The sequence below is a fragment of the Peromyscus eremicus genome, chromosome 8b (assembly GCF_949786415.1).
Source record: "Peromyscus eremicus chromosome 8b, PerEre_H2_v1, whole genome shotgun sequence".
Classification (NCBI taxonomy): domain Eukaryota; kingdom Metazoa; phylum Chordata; class Mammalia; order Rodentia; family Cricetidae; genus Peromyscus; species Peromyscus eremicus.
In genome coordinates, this window is record NC_081424.1 from 11,526,809 (window position 1) to 11,548,057 (window position 21,249).

A 21,249-nucleotide genomic window follows, 5' to 3' on the forward strand; every position below is an offset into this window, starting at 1 on the left:
ACACATAATCAAAGACATTCCCCCATTACATATGTATGCATAACTATATGAATATGACCTGCTGAGTCAGTTTAGTGTTGCTTGTGTGTGTGTGATTTCAGGGCTGAGCACTTGGTGTTGGGTAACCAATTAGGGGGGTCATCCCCGCAAAAGACTAGTTCTTCCTCTCTCAGAATTCCTTGGTTGCCTGTAGTTCTTTGTCTAGGGGTCGGGTCCCATGACTTTCTCAGCCATTTTGTTTTATGTTTTATAATTGTTAGAAACCCATTACTTAATGTCAAAATAAAACAAATTGAAGCTTTTAAAGCATCATACTTCAGAATAATGTATTTGTTCTTATAAAATAAAATGTTGAGCCTTATTCCAGAAGATAAATAGCTAAATTGCTTATTCCTACATTGTATGGTTTGAAAGCAGAAAGTAATTTAGCCAAATAAAGTTAGTGTGCTCAACTGAATTTATTTTTTTATAATAAAATAGAGTTAAGAAAACTGATCTAGTGATCTTGGAAGCATCAAAAACTGCCTAGTGGAAAGAGGGAAAGCCTGTAATGTCGGCGTCCTTTAGACAGCTAGACATAGAATTTCACCCAAGGCTTCCCAGGCGGGAGGCTTCCGAGGCCGGTGACTTGCGTCCGCTGCACTTTCCATTGGCCCCGAGACCGTGCTTCCCTTACTGTGAGCAGCTTTGGTAAGCTGGGTTCCTCTGATGCTGTGAGTGCTGAAGGTGTTGTCTAGTGAGTACGTTCTTGTTTCCTTTTAGCCTTTAGTTTGATTTTTGTCTTACTTCAGGAACCTTGGATTTTTCCCGTGAGAAATCTCATCGTTTCTATCATCTGCATTCTTCACGTACTGATTCCTGTCCAGACCTGTCAATAGTGACTTCTAGAGCTTCGTGACACAACAGACTTGAGGGGAACTCCAAGGTGGTGTTTTCAGGATGTTCTTGGCTATGCAGCGCGGTGCATGCCTGCGTGCGTGTCTGCATGCATGCCTGGTGCGTGTCTAAGAGCCAGAGGATGTCTGGAGATTATCAGATTCAATCCCCTGAGTTTTCTAGGAAAACGAGAGGGTTGGGAATTTACTCAGGGTTCCAGAAGTTTCGAGTGATGAACCTGAGACTCGAGCCAAGTGGGTAGAGCACAGCCAGTGTGCTGTGACAAGTGCTTTGAAGGGAGAGGGTACTGCAGGACAGACAGACAGTGAGGGGCATGTGTCCGTAGAAATGCTGCAGTTGGTCACCAAAGGAAGGAAAGGAGGAAATAGAAAGCATCCGTCTTCAAAAAGTGGTCTGAGATCTGAGGGGCTCCAAGGCCTCGTCAGTGGGCTTGCCGCTGAGATCGAGACAGGGGCATGAAGCCCAGTGGTGAGTGTCCATCCTCCACTCTTAGATACTCACAACAGAGGAGGAGACAGGAGGGGAGAGGGTGAATGAAAAGGATAGGAAGGAATGGTACCGTGCTCAAGTGAGTCTTCGGTAACTAGTAAAAATTGTTCAGTCGCCTGTGGACGTGTCTCTGGGGACTGTTTGTGACCAACGGGAAATGCATCTACGTAGAGTACCCTGGCTGCTTCTCAGCAGTGTGGTTGTCTTGAGGGAAAGGACTTGTGCGATGGTCTAAGCTGTGAGCAGCGCTCCCCACTTCCTTCCCAGAACCATTGGAAGTGACTGGCAGACAAACTGTGGTTCTCCAGGCTTGGGTGTTTGGGTCTACTGTCACCAAACTGAACAAGCGAGGCTTTGGTTTTAAGGAAAGCAGTCAGCAAGCAGTCTTTGTTACCAGTAACAGGGGTCGAATTTTCAAGTGAAAAGCAAGTGTTTGGAAGCGTGCATGTGGCAGCACCCACAGTGTGCACAGATTTTCTTGGTAGGGGAGAAGTGAGTTTTAAGTAATGTGGTTATTAATACTGTTAGAATAAAACCTGTTACCTGCCGTTTGGAGGATTGTCGAAGCTCAGTGGATATTATTGCAGGCTGTTAGAAAATCATATGTAGGTGAAAAAATACGTTCCAGGTTCAAAACAGACCAGTGGATTTTAGATGAGAACATGAAGTGTGTCAGTCCGTAGAGTTTCGGTTCCATGTTGCAAACCTTTAAAGCACTTGCCAGATTTTGTTGTAATATCTCTAAAATGTCCAGAATTATCTGAAAGGCTGTTAAGGTCCTCCTTCAAAAAAAAAAAAAAAAAAGACACTCTAGCTGACTGTAGAACTGTTCATTTACTTTCTACACTTAATAAAACACAAAGAAACAAACCAATAGTTGTTTAAGGAGCAAAGGAAGCAACTGTTCTGTTTCTCGGGTTTCTCCTGAAGTTCCCTGGACCGTTTAGGGAGCTTTCAGTTCCAGTTAGCAGAGCACCTAACTCCGCTGATTCTAACAGTGATGTCATTTATCATCTTCCCTGAAAGGCTGGAGACAGGGCCACCTGCAGAGTGGATCCAGGGGCTTTGTGTGATGCTGGGGTGCTGTCACAGCCTCCTGCAGCCTCCAAGAGGCAAGTGCTTCTTTCTTTTGATCAGGAACAAGGAGTCCCAGAGCCTGCACAGCAGACTTACTCTCCTAGGTTTCCAATGGGCAGGATTGGGTCATATGCCAATCCATCACTGCATGATTTACTGTGATTGGCTAGAAGCTGTTATTTAGAGTGCATGGATATACTAAGGCCACCAGAGTGAGTTAAACACACACATACACACACACACAAACACACACACACACACACACACACACACACACCACGCACACACACCTTTACCCTTTATGCTTGGCCAGTTCATTGGCAATCCATTTGCCTAAGTGTCCATTAAGAAAGGCAGCATGATCCTGGAATCTGGTCCCACAACTGTCATGGTTGAACTGCATCCCTGCCTGTCTGAACCATGGCTCCCTTTGTGGAGTGATGCTTGGGCTGGAACACGAGCTCAGTGATCCTTGGCTCCTTGGTTCCTTCTTTTATTCACTCACACCTTCATTCAGTGATGCTCACTGATGGCTTACTCTTGTGCAAGACACAGCGGTGGACGCAGATCTTCCTAAAATGCTGTCTGTTTAAGCACAGAAGCTCTCCACCCTCCTGCACTGTGAACACAGTCAAAGCCCAGAGGGCAGACAATCAAAAATGGCTTTTCACTAGCAGGATAGTCATGGAATAAATTGTTTAATGCCCTCAGCAAAGAGCCCCTGCCACAAAGCTCATTAGTGAACTGTTACATCAGGTGAGTCTTCTCTCCTCTTATTAAAATGTAAAACGTCTTCAGCAGTGAAAAAGAGAGCCGCACATGTGTTTGGAAAGTGATAAGGCTCCAGGAGGAATGCTTATGAGCCTGGCTGGCTGTGAATGTTCCAGCTCGCTCAAGATCAGAAAGAATGGGGGGAGAGCTCTGAGGAATGAGGTTGTTCTCTGAAAGCCGAAGGACACACACGCTGTAGCTCTCAGATAAGGTGCACAGGACGGTCTTATTTCTTCAAGCCAGGCTACTGGAACTTTGCAGCCCTTTCCCCTGCCTGGCACTGCTTCATCTTTCATATTGAGATAGCCCAGAGTGCTTATCTCAGAGAAGAGGATTAGAAGTCATGTGATCTCCTCCTTAAGTAATGCTTGAATCACTGTGAGGGAAAGCAGGGGTTTTAAGTTGATTTGGGGACCAGTAAGTGGAACATATCAGGAGGAAGATTTGAGATTCCTGAAGAGAAAATCTTCGAAATAGTTAGCACTATCCATGGCAGTATGAGTCTCCGTCATTGAGAGTCATGTTGTTGCATTACCCAGAGTGCTCAGGTGGATGCTCATTGTTGTGGCACTGTGGTAACACCTCTTCTTTTGCTCTGAGGTCGAGCAAAGGGATCTGAAATAAAAGTAATTTCTAAAAATATGTAATTATCATGATCACAACCACAAGTCTAAGTGAGAGCTGGGATTATTAACAGCTTGAAGCAGAACATGAGCGATTCATTTCTTTGCTAGATATGTATTAAGTACTTACAGCCTGTCGGGTGCTGCTGTCACTGGGCAGACAATAATGATCAAGACTGTCTGAGTCCTGCGGTCCTTCTGGTCTAGGGTATGCGGGATGAATCAGCAACCTCTTAAATGAGACAATTTCTTGTTGGAGTAAATGCCTTGAAGAACGCAAACCAAGGAAACGGGGACAGTGGTTGGGGCAAGTGAGGGTCTGCCACCATTCTAGATGAGGTTTTTTTGTTTGGTTCGTTTGTTTTGGGGTTTTGTATTTTTGTTTGTTTGAGATGGGATCTCGCTATGTAGCCTTGCTTGGCCTGGAACTCACAGAGCTCGGCCTGCCTCTGCCTCTCGAGTGCTGTGTGCACAAAGCAGATGTCTTGGAGGAGCTAACCTGAGATTGAGCTAGAAAGAGTCTTCTATGAGACGACTGGGAACATGCCCAGTGCAGAGAGAACATACACTAAGGCCTAGGCAGGACCTAACCTGGCACATCTAAGAAGCAAAAGATGGCAGGAGCCACGGCCCAGGTGCTCTGGGGTAGGGTAAGGTTGGGTGGGGGCAGATCTCAGCAGATCACTCGCAGGGGCTTAGGTGTGAGCCCGTTCCATGGGAAGCTGCTGGAAGGCAGTGAGAGTTGTGTGCCCTGCCTTCCTTCTCTGACGGCTGACCGTAGGTGCTTTGAGGAGGATGTGTTGTAAGGGTCCCTGATGCAGGCAGAGAGGGAAACAGACGAATGTGACTTCACGGGGGAAGAAAGCGTTTCTAGAAGGAAGGAGTAGCCAGTGCAGACAGCTCCGGTACTGGCGTAGGCAGAAGGGAGCTAGGTGACCTGCTGGGCAAGCTTTTAGAGGCGGTTGCTCTACAAGACCACCCTCAGCGAGTCAAGGGAAAGTGGAAAATGAATGGGAAGTATGGGAGTGGAAGCCACTCTTTCAGAAATTGACTCTGTAAAGAGTTGCAAAGAAGTGGGACTTTGTCTAACGAGAAATCTGAACTCAGGGATCATTTCTAAGAGAACTTCGACAGCAGATCTGTCCTGATAGAGCCTGAAGAGTGGCATCAGACACTGGACCAGGTGAGTGATTACAGAAGAGGCTGAGAAGGGCACTTTTACACGTTTTACTGAAAGCCAGAATTTCGTTATCTTTGGTGTTATTGATTTGTTTGAATTTTCTTGTATATGAGATTACCAAAGTTCACATTACCAAATTCACATATTTCTGACCTATTAAAAGTACCAGTTTCTTAGAATTCTATGTAATAGTCTAACTTAGACAACTTTAAATGCCTCTTGTGTTTAGAATGATACACCCTTTTAATTTGAAAATAACCTCAAGTCTACCTAAAAGTTGCAGATACATCCCTATTTGAGTCTGCAATACGTTGCAGACCTGATAACCTCTCTCTCTGTTCCCCAGCAGCCACACCCTGATTCTTCATAGTGGGCATTTCCCACAAGTGAGAGAATCTCCAAGATCATAGCAATTCAGGAAACTAGCATCCATGCATTGCTACTGTTTCAGCCTCAGAAGCCCATTCAGGTCTCACCAGTTGACCCAGTAACATCCTTGACTAGGAGAGGGTCCAGTCTAGAACCTCACACTGCATTTAGTTGTTACAGTCTCCTTCATTCTGGAACACTCCCCCCCACTCTTCCTTGATTTTCATGACCTTGACACTTTGAAGAATACAGGTGAAGCTGTAAGTTTCTCCAGTCCTGTCCAGCCCCGCGGTCCCACAGACGCATAATAAAATAATTACACAGAGGCTTATATTAATTACCAATACTGTGGCCTATTGGCTCAAGTTTCTCGCTAGCTAGCTCTTAACTCAGCCCATTTCTATTAATCTGTATGTTGCCACATGGCCATGGCGTTACTGGTCTGCTGGCATCTTGTTGCTCCTTGGACAGCGGCTGGCATCTCCCCCACTCTCCTCTCTCGTCTCCTGTCTCTCTTGGATTTTCCCACCTGGCCCCATCCTGCCCTGCCATAGGCCAATACAGTTTTATTTATCAACCAATCAGAGCAACACATATTCACAGCGTACAGAAAGACATCCCACAGCATACAGGTCAGTTGTTTTATAGACGGGCCATTGATTTAGTTTGTTATGATTATACCCAAGTGCAGTAGCTAGCCTTCAAACTGACCCTACTTCTATTATCCACACCCCAGTAACATCCCCTCCCACTTTGTTCCAGGATTGCTTCTTTGGCGTGAGTGTTTTAGCCAGCTTTCTACCACTATAACAAAACACCCGAGACTATTAACTTGTAAAGAGAAGAGTTTCTTTTGGCTCACAATCTGAGGTTCCAGTTCATGCTCCATTGCCCTTCAGTGGAGCAGAGCATAAGAATGGAGAATGTGGCAGAGCAGATCTGCTGCGAGAAGAAGGGGCTGGGGTCTCATAGTCCCTGCCATGCATCCGACTTACCCAAGACCCGCCTACTAGATCCCACCTGTCTTCATGGCTCAGTTACCTCCTATTAGGGCTCCAAGCTGGCAACCTAAGCCTCTAAAGCATAGGCCTTTGGGGGTGATTTAAAATCCAAACTGCTAGCCAAGTGCGTACCGCAGAAGTGACTAGGTTTTGAAGTGATCTGTGGGGTCAGTTGTTTGGGAAAAGCAAGCTTTTGTGTTGGGAGCAGCCCTGTGCACAGACGCAGGAAAAGCTAAAACATCTAGCCCACTGCGAGGAACTGATCTTGTCAACCATGTGAATGAGCTTGGAGTGTCAGATTCCCAGCCACAGGTCAGTCTTGAGTTGATGGTGGCCATCGCCGGTGGGTTGGCAGCAGGCCTGTGAGAGACTTTGAGCCAGAACCAACAGACCCTTCCCAAGTTCCTGGCTAGTTCTGTACTAGTAGCCAGACTAAAACAGAGTAAATGTCTGTTGGCTTAAGAAACATCATGAACACAGGCTGAACTACTACACAAGTGATGTGACCGTTCATCGCATCCCATCGGATGACAATTTTTACTTGTAATGTTATTTCAATTTCTTGATTAAAGTAGTATTCTCTGAACTTTTCTACTGTGGAATTACTCTTTTAATCAATGAATATTTTAACAAAGCACCTGGAAATTTTAGAAATAACCTTTGTTCATCAAACCTTGCATTTTTTCCTATGTTTATTTTTCTCACTATGAGATCTTGAATTATTATATTCAGTGGGACATAACCCATCATTGTCATCATCCGTTTTGATACTCCAGTTGTCCCCAATTTCCCCAGCATTGCTTTTGCTGTCCCTGTGCCCTTTGAACATGTTCTCATCTTTTTTAGAGCGCTTCCCAATTGCTGGCACAAGATGCTTTGGCTCATCGTGTTCTTTGCCTGTCCTAGCCCTAAAATCAGTCACTTCTGAGGGTCCCTGATTCTATTTAGTAGAAATTACATTAAAGCCAAGATCTGGGCACTCGGCGTACCCATTGTGCTGCAGGGTCACTGCTCCCAGGCCCACTCAAACAGCACATGCCATGGTGCCATACAGAAGTGCAGATGATCTATTATGTATATATTCTTATTACATATTATAAATATCCAGCATCTTTATAAATATAGATAAAATACATTTGTATCGGTAGGTTTGTCATGATGCTTCTAATTACAAAAGTATCTGGAGTTTATTCCAGACTTCTCCCTTTCCCTGCTAGTACCCTCCCGCTTCCCAACAGTGAGAAATTGACTCCTATTGCAAGAAAAAAGAAAAAAAAGTATGTGCTATTGGAAGATGTTAATGCTGCAGGAAATTGCGTGGGGTATGTGGAAACTCCATATACTGTGCAATAATTCTGTAAACCTAAGATGACCTTAAATAATAAAGAGTTTATTGGAATTGGTGTCAAAAAAACAAGCAGGGTTCTGTCACCTGCATGTGAGAGGTGAGACGCACGGCCATTTCTGCAGCTCACTGGTTCCTATTCCTAGTAGTGACAGGCCACACCTGCTGCTGTTCCAGGAAAGCAAGGGCTGACGGGACAAAACTCCCAAAGGTCTGAGCCTCAGAGGTGGCCTATTGCCCTGAGGAGAACAGGGCCTGCATAGGAGCAGGCACATTTTTGACTCTTTGAAAACATCGTATGCTTGGGGCCACCTGTCCTTTGCTGTCAAAAGCATCTCCTCTGAATAGACCAGCACTGTGCAAGATAACCAACCCCAAGCACCTTCTCATTAAATAGCTGTTGAATGTTCTAGTTAGAACCCACAAAAACAACACAGCTAAATATCGTTGCCCACTTCCCTAGTGTTTATAATAAGCATGGCTGAAGCAGAGAAGCCACAGTCATACTTATACATGTCCAGCTAATGGAGGGAAGCCATACTGTCCACAAATTGCATCCTAAATTGGAAGCATTTTACCTGATTCAGGTCAGAAAAATCGTCACGCTTCATTTCTCTAACACCAAAAGTTCTGTAAAAGAATACAAATGACATTTTTATTTTAGAGTTCTCAAAGAGAGTGTGAAAGTATCAGAAATACCAGTGGCTGTGGCCTGCGTGTTAGAAGCAATATGTCACCGTCACTGCCATTTGTGTGTGTGCTGTCCTGCCTAAAGCTGGGAGTCGCCACCGCCTGCCACCTGCTTCAGCTGAGATGAGAGGCCTGGGGTCCCGGTGAGCTTTGGCTTCCTGCCGGCTCAGTGGGCAGGAGTCAGAAAGTGTGATCCACTCTAGTGGGAACGAGAGTGACTTGGTCTGGGGTTTCGGGTGGTTTTCAGGATCACTGGAGGGTAGCAGAAACAGACTGCAGAGTGGGCTTCCAGGAATCATTCTCTGAACTGCATGGCATGCCGTGAGAGGGGCCGCTGCATGGCGTGCCATCAGGGGGGCCGCTGCATCTGCCTTGGTCAGGAAGCTGTCACAGCAGCCCCTGGCTCCAAAACAGCCACACTCAGAAAGTCCCTGCTGCTCTGCCACAGGAAGAATGCAGTCACCTTTGCCCCAGTCTGCAGAATCGATACTTCTGTCTGTGTGACCCAGCTGTAAAAGCATCGTGTGAATGCCACGGTAAATAAAACCGTGGTCACAGTTTGAAGCCAGATGCCAAGGGAGTCTGGAATGGTTGGGTTTTGTTTTTTTTGGGTTTGTTTTTGTTTTTCCTTTTTCTTTTCAGTGAACTCAGTATACTGGAAGGAGAGTTTGAGTCAGTACTGAAGAATCTGATCTGCTCCGTCACAGTCTGTCCCTCTAGCCGCCCAGCTGCCCACTCTGCGTTATAGTAGAACTTGAAAGTCCGAGGTCTCGGGGTGTGCACAGCTCTCTTCAGCAGGCCCGTAGAAGGCTTGTGTGACCTAGTAACCCATTAACAGACTGTCTGTCTGCTCCCAGGTGCTGTGGGGCAAAGGGAAATAGTGCTATCAGGACGGGAGATAAGAGCAGCCCCGTCTGGACTCCTGTGGTGGGCTCGCCGTCTCCAAGGAGAGCGAGGTCTGCCAGAGGAGATAATGGGAGTAGGTGGATGATCTTCTGAGAGAGCAGCCCTTGCACGGCTGTGCAGCGAGGACAGGGCAGGCGGAGCCAGTTAGGCAGCCGGCCTTTCATTTAGTTGTCCATTTGGGAGAGGTGTGAAAATGCACTTTTAAGATAAATGTGTCTGTTGGGTTCCGGGAAGAATACAAGAGGTTTTTGTTTTCTGTTTATTTGTACACACACACACACACACACACACACACACACACACACACACCCCGCACTATTGCATATGTATCCATCAGAGGACAGCTTGTGGGAGTCTGCCTCTTCTTCCACCATGTGGGGTCCAGGGACCAAACTCAGGTCATCAGGCTTGGCAACCCATACCTTTACCCATGGAGCCATCTTGCCAGCCCAAATATAATAATTTAAAACTCTCTATCCCTGAATCTTCACACAAAACCAGAAAGAATTGGATAGCAAAACTGAATGGCCATGATGTTGTCACTTTCTCATTGTAACAAATATCTGATGGAAACAATTGAAAAAGAGGATAGATTTGTTTGGGGGTCATGATTTCAGAGTTATTAGTCCATACATGCCGATTCCATTATTTCTGGGTCATGGCAGAGCAAAGCATCGTGGTGGGGTGGTGGGTAAGGTTGCTCCCCTCACACCGGGCAGGAAGCAGAAGTGGCAGGGGAAGAGCCCAGGAAAAGATCTGCCACTCAGAGGATTCCTCCAATCAGGCTTCACCTCCTGTATCCCTGCTCTTCCCAGTAACACCAGCAAATTATAGATCCATCAGTAGGTGGTGATGTCGGAGTCCTCACGATCCCGTCACCTCCCCGGAGCCCACCAGCAGGCAGTCAAGCTGTGAACACATGATAGTACAGATTCGAACGACATCACCCACAGACAGTGCTCAGCTCGGACTACACTGCAGGGGATTCAACAAATCTCAGAACAGACGTAGATAGCGGGGATAACGCCAGGGCGTGTGCATGGGGAAGAAGTGAGGAAGGAGCCGGGGTATCTGATGAGGCTCAGAACACAAGGACCCAGGAGTAGCTGACAGGTACCCACTGGAAGTGAGAGCTGGTAATGTTAGTGTGGCTGCTGATACTGGGAGGGGTTGCTCCAGATGTGTCCAGCTGTCCTTGGTGAGTTCTGAAAGGGGTGAAGCTGACTAGATCACTTAAACTCTTGAAACCAAATAACCGAGGCTCCCTTCCTGGAAAGCAAACAGATGTGTGGAGAAATTACTGATGTGTCAGAATTGAGCAGGACGTTGACCGTGAAGATGAGGGAGCCAGGCAGGCACATGCCCTGCATCCCAGCACTTGGGAGGAAGGCAGAAGGATCGAGCATTCAAGGCTGCATAGCCAGTTCAAGCCTAGCCTGGGCTACATGAGACCCTTCCTCAAAAACCAAAAAGAGGGGGCTGGAGAGATGGCTCAGAGGTTAAGAGCACTGGCTGTTCTTCCAGAGGTCCTGAGTTCAATTATCAGCAACCACATGGTGGCTCACAACCATCTGTAATGAGATCTGGTGCCCTCTTCTGGCCTGCAAGCACACACGCAGGCAGAACATTGTATACATAATTAATAAATAAATCTTTTAAAAAAAGAAAAAAAAAGAAAGAAAGAAAAAAGACGTAAGCATCCAAACACAAAGCCTCAGAGGACAAGCTGGCATGCTTTTGTACATAGTGATGCTGTGACGGAAGGGGAGCACTGGGAAGTGAGGGATGGTCTCCTGAGCCTCACCGCCTTCCACAGGCTCAAAGAAACTCAGAGTGCGCAGTAGGACCAGAGGCCAGCCCCACATGAAGTTCTGAGAACAACGGAACGTGGAGCCTACAAACACCCCACAGACTACAAACACGTGCCAGCGAGATGAGTCCATTAAAGGCTGGCAGTGTAATGTGCCAGTTCATAATGAGCTAAAATACAAAAACCTCTAAATTCAGAACAAAAGAAGACATTCAAATGATTTAAAGTGTCCAGTGCTGACAATAGGCAAATATTTAACGTGGATAAATAGGTGCCTAAAAAAGAAAAAACTACCAAAACAGTGTTGCAAAAAGAAAAACCAGTCTGGCATGTGAAACTCCTAAGTTGGTGTCGTAAGAGCACGCTGCACACCTGAGCGTGTTGGCCTGTGTTGACTAACACCAGAGTGTGTGTAAGTAACCCTTAGGGGAGAGCGTCCTGTGGGCTTCCGTACGCGTCCATAGAGACTTCTTGTGGAAAGAACATTCAATTGTCATAGGTGTAGTGGCTACAGTACCTCAGCCCAGGAAAAGAAGTGACAGTGTGTTTCAAACTATCAAGGAAAAAAACGTGAGCCAAGGACACCATCTGCAAAGCTATTGAGTGTAAAAATAGAGAGGGTTTCGTTGTCAGTGAGAACCATGGAGTGTCATTTCCGTGGACATTAGAAAGGAGCTGTAGACAAGAGGCGTTTCTGTGCCTTGCAGGAGTGATGCTGAAACCCATGTGCTAAAGCTGGTGGCGCCATTGAGAGGCAGTGGTGCCTGCCTATGAAGGAAGGCCTAGTGCAAGGCAGCGAGGTCATCAGGGATGCCCCTAAAGGGGATGATGAGTCTCTGGCCTCTCCTCATCCACTGTCTGCATCATAGCAGCTTCTATCACACACTCCTACCAGGACACACGGTCTCAGTACGGGGCCCCAAAGCAATGGACCAACAGACCATAGATTAAAATTCTTAAATCTGTGAGCAAAGAGAAACCTTTCCTCTCATTGTAAGCTGATTATCCCAAGTATTTTCTCACAGTGATAGAAAGCTGATGAGCACAGACACTGATATAAAACTCGTTGTCACTAGTAAACCGTGGTTGTCCATAGATCCAAAATAAAGGTTTAAGGGAGAAGCTGAGATGCCATAGCTCTGTGGTCAATAGTGTGCATTCCTGTATGTTATACAGCTCGGAAGGAGCTAAGACAGGAAGAGCATGCACAGGCAAGGTCTGTTCTCAGGGACTGTACTGATGCTGGCGGTGGTAGCCTTGTTATTCTGGGGCTGCTGTGAGTTTGTGTGAGATAAACAAAGCATCAGTGTTTATAAATTCTGTCATCTTTGTTCACATCCTTGGCATGAAACACACACACACACACACACACACACACACACACACACACACACACACATACTGGTTTGATAATGAGAATTCCCGAGTGTAGCATGAATCTTAAAAGGTCTTATTAATAAAAACAAACCTGAAGCCAGGTATTGGGGTGAATGCTGGAAGAGCAGAGAAGTGGAACAGGAAGTTCCATTACCACAGGAAGTTCTGTGTGGTGTGTGGAACAAGCCACAGCCATCTCAGCCGATCCTGTTTCCTCAGACTGGAAGCCTCTGAGTCCTCATCCAAATGGATCTCAGCTGACCTGCTGCTCAAAAGCCTAAAAGCTTAACCAGGCTAGTTCCTGGTCCTCACACCTTATATACCTTTCTGCTTCCTGCCATCACTTCCTGGAATTAAAGGTATGAGTCATCATGCCTGGCTGTTTCCAGTGTGGCTTTGAACTCACAGAGATGCAGACGGATCTCTGCCTTCGGAATGCTAGGATTAAAGGCGTGTGTGCCACCATTTTCTGGCCTCTATATCTAGTGGCTGTTCTGTTCTCTGACCCCAGATAAGTTTATTAGTGTTCACAATATATTGGGGAACACAGTATCACCACACTCAGGCCTGCAGTGTAGTCTTAGAATGCCAGTTTCCCACTAATACGAACCAGGGCTTCTGGAAGAAGTTGCTGATTCCGGCCTGTGTCAGGAAATATCTAAAATAAAAATGAAACTTGTCGATCCAGATGGCAAGAAAGCTCTCAGAGATAAGTAGGGTCCTGTCAGCAGGACTTGGGGGACTTGAAGAAGCTGCCACTGGACAAGGATATGGTGACTTGAACCCTGTAAGATTAATGCTGCAGTAGAGTGAAGCTCAGCCCCTACGTTTAAAGCCATACATCTGTAAGGAGCTTTACTCATGTCACTTTGAAAGAATCATGTGGTAAAGGTGACAAAAAAAAAATAACACACACAATTCTTAGAAGGATATGAGCTGTAGTACTGAGTAACCGGATGAGAGCCGGGATAAGGGCTGGGCATGTATTCATAGGAAGATGGGCATAGAAAAGACAAGAGTACTGAGCGTTCCTGGGGAGAAAAATGACAGCAAAAGACATTCTAGAATAACACACCACACAGAACTTCCTGTGGTAATGGTGAAGCCCACATCTCCACTGCCTAACGCAGTAGCCATTGGCTGCATATGGCTGTCATGCACTTGGCATGTGGCAGGTAATACTGAAGGCTATTTTAAATATACTTAATTCAAATTCAGTTAGGTGTAAGTTTAAATTGCCACATATAGCCAATTGCTACCAAATTGCAGACTTTGAGAGGTGCATTTTGGTCTTAGGTGTCTATATTCTAGCCCTTCGAATGTGAACTAGATGTCTCCATCTAAGTAAATACGTCAATTTTATTTTTTGCAAGACCTGAACAAATTTCCACTGTCTCATCTCGGTAGACTCAAGACTAGGCTTCCAATGTGTGAGTGCCTTGTTGGAAAGATGTGAGCACTTGGTTGGAAGAACTAGAGAGGAGCAGTGGACACTGATGGAAAGGGCGAGAACAGTACCCACAGCCCAAAGGCTGACGCCACTGAGGACGCTGGAAGGAAGAGCCAGCAGATGATAGAGCTCTTATTTCCTGGTGGAGACTGAAACAAAGACAGACATCACAGCAAAGACAGGTTGCTAAAGCTTGCTGAAGTCTTGCTCCACTACGACCTACGTCTCTTAGAAGACCAAATTAGAGTTTTGACCTACTAAAGGGTTTTCTCCCAGAAAGGCTGAGACAAATGGCCTCAAATCATCACCCGATCATCAGCATACTGTTCTCTTGATCCTCTGGCTAAGCTGTGATCAACAAGGAAGCATTTGGTGATAAAGATGTAACAACCATGTGAGAGAAAATACCGAAAGTTTTGGTGGCAACAGACAGAACACTGGGAAGGGAAATGGATCTTACGAGTCAAACTCTTACTAGAATTTCTGGAAATGCATAATGGGGTTTGATATATGCCAAAATGCTGATCACAGACAGGGCATAAGATTTTAACATACGGAAGAGAATCATATATGGTTGTTAAAATTAAATGTCGTCTAATACTGTAACCACCAAATTTTGTCTAAATAAATAAATCCTCATGATGTCACTGAATTCTGAAAACATCTCAGGCCTACCCAAGCCACCAATGTACATTTACTGGTACTCAATGTGTGCAAGGCCAAGAAGTTCTCACAACAGGAATTAAACTATAAAGGGGCGCAGACATTAGTTCTGCATCAAGTCTAAGGTAGAGATTATTATCAGAAATGGCTGTATTAAAAGTGGCCCCGTTGAACACAGCATTAAAGGGCACCCCTGAAGCCGGGCGGTGGTGGCGCACGCCTTTACTCCCAGCACTCGAGAGGCAGAGCCAGGCGGATCTCTGTGAGTTCGAGGCCAGCCTGGGCTACCAAGTGAGTCCCAGGAAAGGCGCAAAACTACACAGAGAAACCCTGTCTCGAAAAACCAAAAAAAAAAAAAAAAAAAAAAGGGCACCCCTGAGGTTTTCTTTGAAAACATCTGGGGTGTCTAGTGAATTTCTGCCTGTAGTGCTTTCTCTTCTGTGAGCGGAAGCAGCAGTTACGGCTGGATGTCATCAGTGGTCAACATTTGAGGCATAAAACAACACATGTTAAACAGCCTGTAAATGAATTGGTAAATATATTATCCTAACTAAGACCATGACATTCCTTGAAGGGAAATACGGAACACACTGTCAAGATAGAACTGAGCTTCAGAGATAAAAAGAAATGAGTCTGCCATGTAATTATCATATTTTTTGTCCAGAAATAACAACTGGCATTTGAATGAGGGGCAATAGGTCTTCTTCCTTTGAGGCTGTGAAAAACTTAAAAATACATTCCCTCTGTTTAAAGCCAGGAGGCAAATGTGGAATTTTTTTTTTTTGTCATCAAAGTACAATAATAAGCTAGTTTGTCTACTGGAATGCATAAAAGAAAATAAAGTCTCACAATTTCTACAGTGTGTAGTGTTTAAATACTAGGTTTTTTTTGTTTGTTTGTTTTTAAATCTGGAAACAGATGCTCTCAATCTCACAAGAGACTGTGCAGTGGGGGTATCTGATTTCTCCCTGTTACTTTCTAGCAGCCTCTGTGTGGATCATGGATGTTGTTTTCTTTCCCACCTCAGAAATGTATAAGTCTATGGGGAAGTTAAAAAAATATCTACCCATTAGGAAATAAGAGGTGTATCTAATATTGCTGCTCATATCTTTATAACTAAACATTACACTGTACCCTCCAGTATAGCATTATGGTATTTTGTCATTTAAAAGAAAGTTCATGTTTTCAAATGCTCAGTGCTCCTAGCACCTGGGACACAGAGGCAGGGGATCAAAGGTAGCCTAAGATGCATGATAAGACCTTTTCTCAAGAAAAAAACTGGAGCCAGGCATGGTGGTACACCTTGTAATTCCAATATTCAAACATCTGAGGCAATAAGGCTAGCCTGGACTACGTAGTAGGACCTTGTCTTTAAGAAAAAAAATTAAGTAGTTAGAGTATGGCTCAGTAGTAGTATGTGTGTCTCAGATGTCCAAGGCCCTGGGTTCAGTTCCCATCACGGTAAAAATTTAAGTAAGACCTTTTGCAGTCTACATCTCTCTTCTATATAACTGATAGCGGCCATGCTAGACCAGGATCTGTCAAGCTTTGGCAGGTAGCAGAATCATCCAGGAGGCTCATTAAAACACTTTTTCTTGACCTCACCCTCAGGTCCTCTGACTCAGTAGGGCTGGCGTAGGAGCTGAGAGTCTGTAGTTCTGATGAGTCCCAGGTGCTGCTGGTACTGCTGGCTGGCCAGACCATACTTTGAGAACTACAGCTTAGGTCTGTGAGGGGCTCCCTGTGACTGGATCAAGAAACAGAGGTTCCTTGTGGATCTAGTTCTTCCTGCTCCCTTTCTACTATTCCAGCAGTATTGGGGTCTTGAGCAGCAGTGCATATTTTAACATGGCAGTTTTATCGTTTAGTTTTATCGTCTTTGTATCAGGAGGTTGGTCCTGGCTCCTTGGGTGGGTTGTTGTAAAACAATAGTGAGGTTATGTTGGAATCCTAAACCTTCCTGCCACTCTGTGAAGCCATGTCAGCCAGTGCATGACATTTTCTGTTTACAGAGTTTGTCATCATTTTCTGTGACTCTGCTTTCAGTGAATCGGGTTCTGAGAAGCAGAGTGAGGACTCTCAATTCATTTCTTGATAAGAAATCAAAGGCGTTGGATGGAAGTGTGTGGTCCATTTGTGGTTTCCCTGGCCCTTCTACCACTGGGACAGGAGGGTCTCCTCCTCTGCTAATCACAAGGTTTTAGTTCCCAGAAGATGCCTTTGAATATCCATTGCATGTTGGATGTCTCCTGTGATTCTTGCCAGGTATTTCATGCACATGGGGTCCCATGCAAAGGTCAGGATCCAAAGAGAAAATGGGGACCATCAGTTCAATCATACAAATAGATCATCTGAGTAACAGAGGGCATAAAACCCGTGCTTCCTTCCCCCAGAGTGACTGAGAAATAAGATGGTGTACGTGTAAGAGCTCTGAGAATTGAGCCGGCGCTGGAGCGGTACAGGTGGTGTGTTGACGGTGGAGTCCAGGAGATGCTGGGCTTGCTAAGTTGATGGTAATCTCTGAAAACTAATGGAACCACTTTGTTAAGAGGTCTGGTTAAAATAGTTTGGCCCTGAATATTACCAACCATTAAAGAATCCTAACTGTTCATCTTGAATTAAATTAACTATAGAGTTCCTGTATTTTCTGAGGCAAATTATAAATATTCAGATCGATATATTATCTTAATCACTCACCGTAATAACGTGTTAACCACAGACATTCAGTACTGCTGTGTCTGTATTTTGAGACAGAGTCCTATCCCCTGGCATACAATGAGATGTAGCCATCTCAGGATTCTTTCACCTGGCTTTTTCTTCCTTTCCCTCCTTTATCCCTTCCATTCTCTGTCTTTCGTGTGTGTGTGTGTGTGAGAGAGAGAGAGAGATAGACAGACAGACAGACAGAGACAGATGTTTGTACATCTGGAATGACTAGTCACTTCCAGTTTTATTTCAATGAGATTTCCTATAATTTCCAGCCATCACAGGATAGTGTGTGTTATAAACAAAGGCAAATTTCATCGAGCCCCCTTGATGGCTTCTCTCTCTCTCTCTCTCTCTCTCTCTCTCTCTCTCTCTCTCTCTCTCTCTCTCTCTCCCCTTTTCATGTGTGAGCTTATGTATGCATGTTTCCATGTATGGGGCACATGTGTGTGTGTGTGTGTGTGTGTGTGTGTGTGAGAGAGAGAGAGAGAGAGAGACAGACAGACAGACAGACAGAGACAGGTGTTTGTACATCTGGAATGACTAGTCACTTCCAGTTTTATTTCAATGAGATTTCCTATAATTTCCAGCCATCACAGGATAGTGTGTGTTATAAACAAAGGCAAATTTCATCGAGTCTCCTTGATGGCTTCTCTCTCTCTCTCTCTCTCTCTCTCTCTCTCTCTCTCTCTCTCTCCCCTTTTCATGTGTGAGCTTATGTATGCATGTTTCCATGTATGGGGCACATGTGTGTGTGTGTGTGTGTGTGCATGCAGGTATGCATGTACATGTGCACGTGTTGTGTGGAAGCCTGAGGTCGATATCAGGAATCTTCCTTGATCTCTCTTCAACTTTATTCTTTGAGGCAGGATCTCTCAGTCAAAACCAGAGCTCACTGCTTCAGCTGGTCCAGCCAGCCAGCTCACTCTGGGGATTCCGTCTCTGCCTTCCAAAGCTGGAACCGTGAGCAGCCACTGTGCCCACCTGGCGTTTGTGAGTTCTAGGGGTCTGAGCACTGTGCCCACCTGGCGTTTGTGAGTTCTAGGGGTCTGAGCTCTGGTCTTCTTGCTTGCAGGACCATCAGTCTAACTGCTTGCCATCTCCCCAGGCTCTACCTTAATGGCTTGTGAGGGGAGCAAGGAAAGCCCATGTTTAAGTGCAGCATGTCCTATGAAGATCAAGATTCAGGGGTACGGACGAGAGCTTAATGATTTTTCTTTTCCTTCAAATGTACCACACTTCCCATTTTCCAGCAGAATGCTAACATTCCAGTTCCCTGGAATGTTGACTACACACCCTCTCCCCTAGCTCCTGAGTCCCAGCTAAGCAAATAGTGAGCACCAGGGTGCCTGGGATTCCTCCCAGAGCACAGGAGCAAGGCTGAGTCCCCAGCCCAGCAGAATGTTGTCTCGGTTGCCAGTGTGTAGAACCTTCTCAAAAGATGGTCAAGTAATGAAGTGTGTTGTTGTTTGTCCTTATCCTTCACCATATCTGGTTTTCCGTCCCTCCTGACCACTGGCCTCTGCCAGACCTTCCAAGCACACACATGAGCAACCACACTACTCATGTGTAACCTCTGTATCTCTTCTAACTTGTTAGTGGACTCATGCCCTGAGGGCCTGCCTGCCCCCAGCTAACTATGCAGTAACTAGTGGGCATTCAAATTGCTGAAAGTCGAGGGTGTGTCAGACACCCCCACCATGAATTTTGACAAGACCTTCTAGAGACAGTGCCTTCTGCAAGGGATGGATAGAGATTTCAAGCACTGTAGTAGTCTGGGTGGGTGAGAACGGAGGGGCATTTTTGAATAGAGAGTTCTTGAGTCCTTCAGAAAGGAAGGCAGCTGTGTATCACAGATCCACAGCTCCTTATCTGAAAGCCTGAGGCCAGCTGTGCTGTGGAATTAAGAAGTGGATGTTAGCACACCAAGATATAGTCACTTCATACTAACATCCCCAGTGAGATCTGAGGCCATGTCTGATGTGTACATGACACGTTAATGTTTGCATGTAGTTGTGTGAGAAAGAACTGAGATGGGCTGGATGTTTCGGGCAGTGTAGCTTTTTAGTTGTCAAAGCTTTTAGAATTTCAGAACTTCAGGTGAGAAGTTACACATGAGTGAACAGTGGTTCTTACTGACGGAATACTTGTACAATATCTTACTGAAGTAAACTCATTGGCCAGAATTCTTACTCTCCTACTTCATTGATACCTACTCGATCTTCCCTTAAAAAACCAAGTGCCTGCAAGGCCGAAGAACAAAATGTAGGTATAGCCACCACCTGAAGATGCTTCCATGGAGCCAGATGGACACACAGCTATACAGCTGTCATTCTATGAGGGCCAGGAACAGGAACCTCTGTCCTCCTCCCAGGCAGTGTTATCCGCAGTCTTCAGCCAGAGGAGAGTCAGCAGAGGTGGTTCTCACAGCCCCTGCCCGTCCTCTCTTCCCTCTAATGCAGCCTTCTTTCTCCTCTCTTACAGAACCCCCATCTCGGCTTTCTCGCAAGACAACATCTACGAAGTTCAGCCCCCGAGAGTAGACAGAAAGTCCACGGAGATCTTCCACGCCCATATCCAGGCCAGCCACGGTTTCATGCAGCCCCTTGGTAAAGAGGACACCGCCATGTACCGAGAGTACATCCGAAACCGCTACTTATAAAGACAGCCTTGAGGAAGAGAGGAAGGCGCACTGGTCTAGACTGTTCAGTGTCACCTGTGAAGGAAGTCCCTGCATCTGGAGATACAGCTCTGTGGTGGAGGACATAGGCCGCTCTTTCAGGATCTGAATTTGGTCCCCAGCACGCACATCGAGCGGCTCACAGCCTTCGCCTAACTCAGCCACAAGGGATCCAACGCCGCCTTCTGGATTCTGTGGGCACCTGTACTCAAGTGCGTGTGTACGTGCACACACGTGTGTGTGTGTATGTGTGAGCGCGCACACACAATGAGAAATAATACTAAAAGTAAAATCTTTTAAAAGTAGTCCCCCAAGTCCTTTGCATCTGCAGCTTTTCACTCCTTTTTACCATGAAAGTTACAAACTACAGGGAATAAAGACTGTAATAAAGGCTGTAATAAAGGCTGCCTCTGTTGCTGTTTTTGCTTTTGATTTATTTTAGGAAAACTTCACATTGTAAAATGTCAGATGAAGTTTTGCTCTATGAAGTTGGTAGGTTTTTGTGAGTGTCCACTATGTGCCAAGAACTATGGCAAGGTCTAGGAATATCCCAGTAACAAAACTGTCCTAAGTATTTTCTTTTAGGAAGAATAAGGCAATGCACTTTTCTTCATAGTCGCCATTGTTAATGTATTCTGGGGATTTATATGTTAATTTTGAATTTTGACTGGGGAAAAAATATTTCCTTACCCAGAAAACTGTTTCTTAGGAAATATACTCTGAAGTGTTTATGGATAAAGGGACCAGATCTCAACAAAGTACCATCCAAAAGAGGGTTCAGGACAAGCAATGTGTGAGAAAGTGTGTGGAGGAAAACCCTAATAACCGGCAAATCTGGGGAGAGACAGGGCCAGTTCCACCATTCTGAGAACTGCTCTATAAATTACGTAAAAAAGAAAACATTCAAAATATCTGCTCGGGGGGCTGGAGAGATGGCCCAGAGGTTAAGGAAGAGTGCGTATGGCCCTTACAGAGGACCTCAGGTCAGGTCAGTTCTCATCTCATGTTACTTAGAGGGACAAGGGCTTTCTGGGAACTGGGATGTATAAAATAAGATCAAGCAGGAAACTGAGATATAAAAAAAAAAAAAAACGGCATCAAACACTTTGTGGCAAACTGTTAGGAAACACCCAGCTGTCATGTTAGTGTCTGACTACGTGGAATACCAACCAGATGTGCCCGTCACCTGCTGTGGCAGCTCACAACCAGCCGTAA

At 45.5% G+C, this 21,249-nt stretch overlaps 1 protein-coding gene across 1 annotated transcript in view; it reads left to right on the forward strand.

The window, feature by feature from the left end:
* Nucleotides 1-20,251, forward strand: part of Fig4 (FIG4 phosphoinositide 5-phosphatase) — a 115,795-nt gene extending 95,544 nt beyond the window's left edge. The window contains exon 23 of the mRNA XM_059272502.1: nucleotides 19,839-20,251. Within this exon, the coding sequence (XP_059128485.1) occupies nucleotides 19,839-20,016 (178 nt within the window). The 3' untranslated portion in view covers nucleotides 20,017-20,251. The remainder of the gene's footprint in view (nucleotides 1-19,838) is intronic.
* Nucleotides 20,252-21,249: the final 998 nt, after the last annotated feature.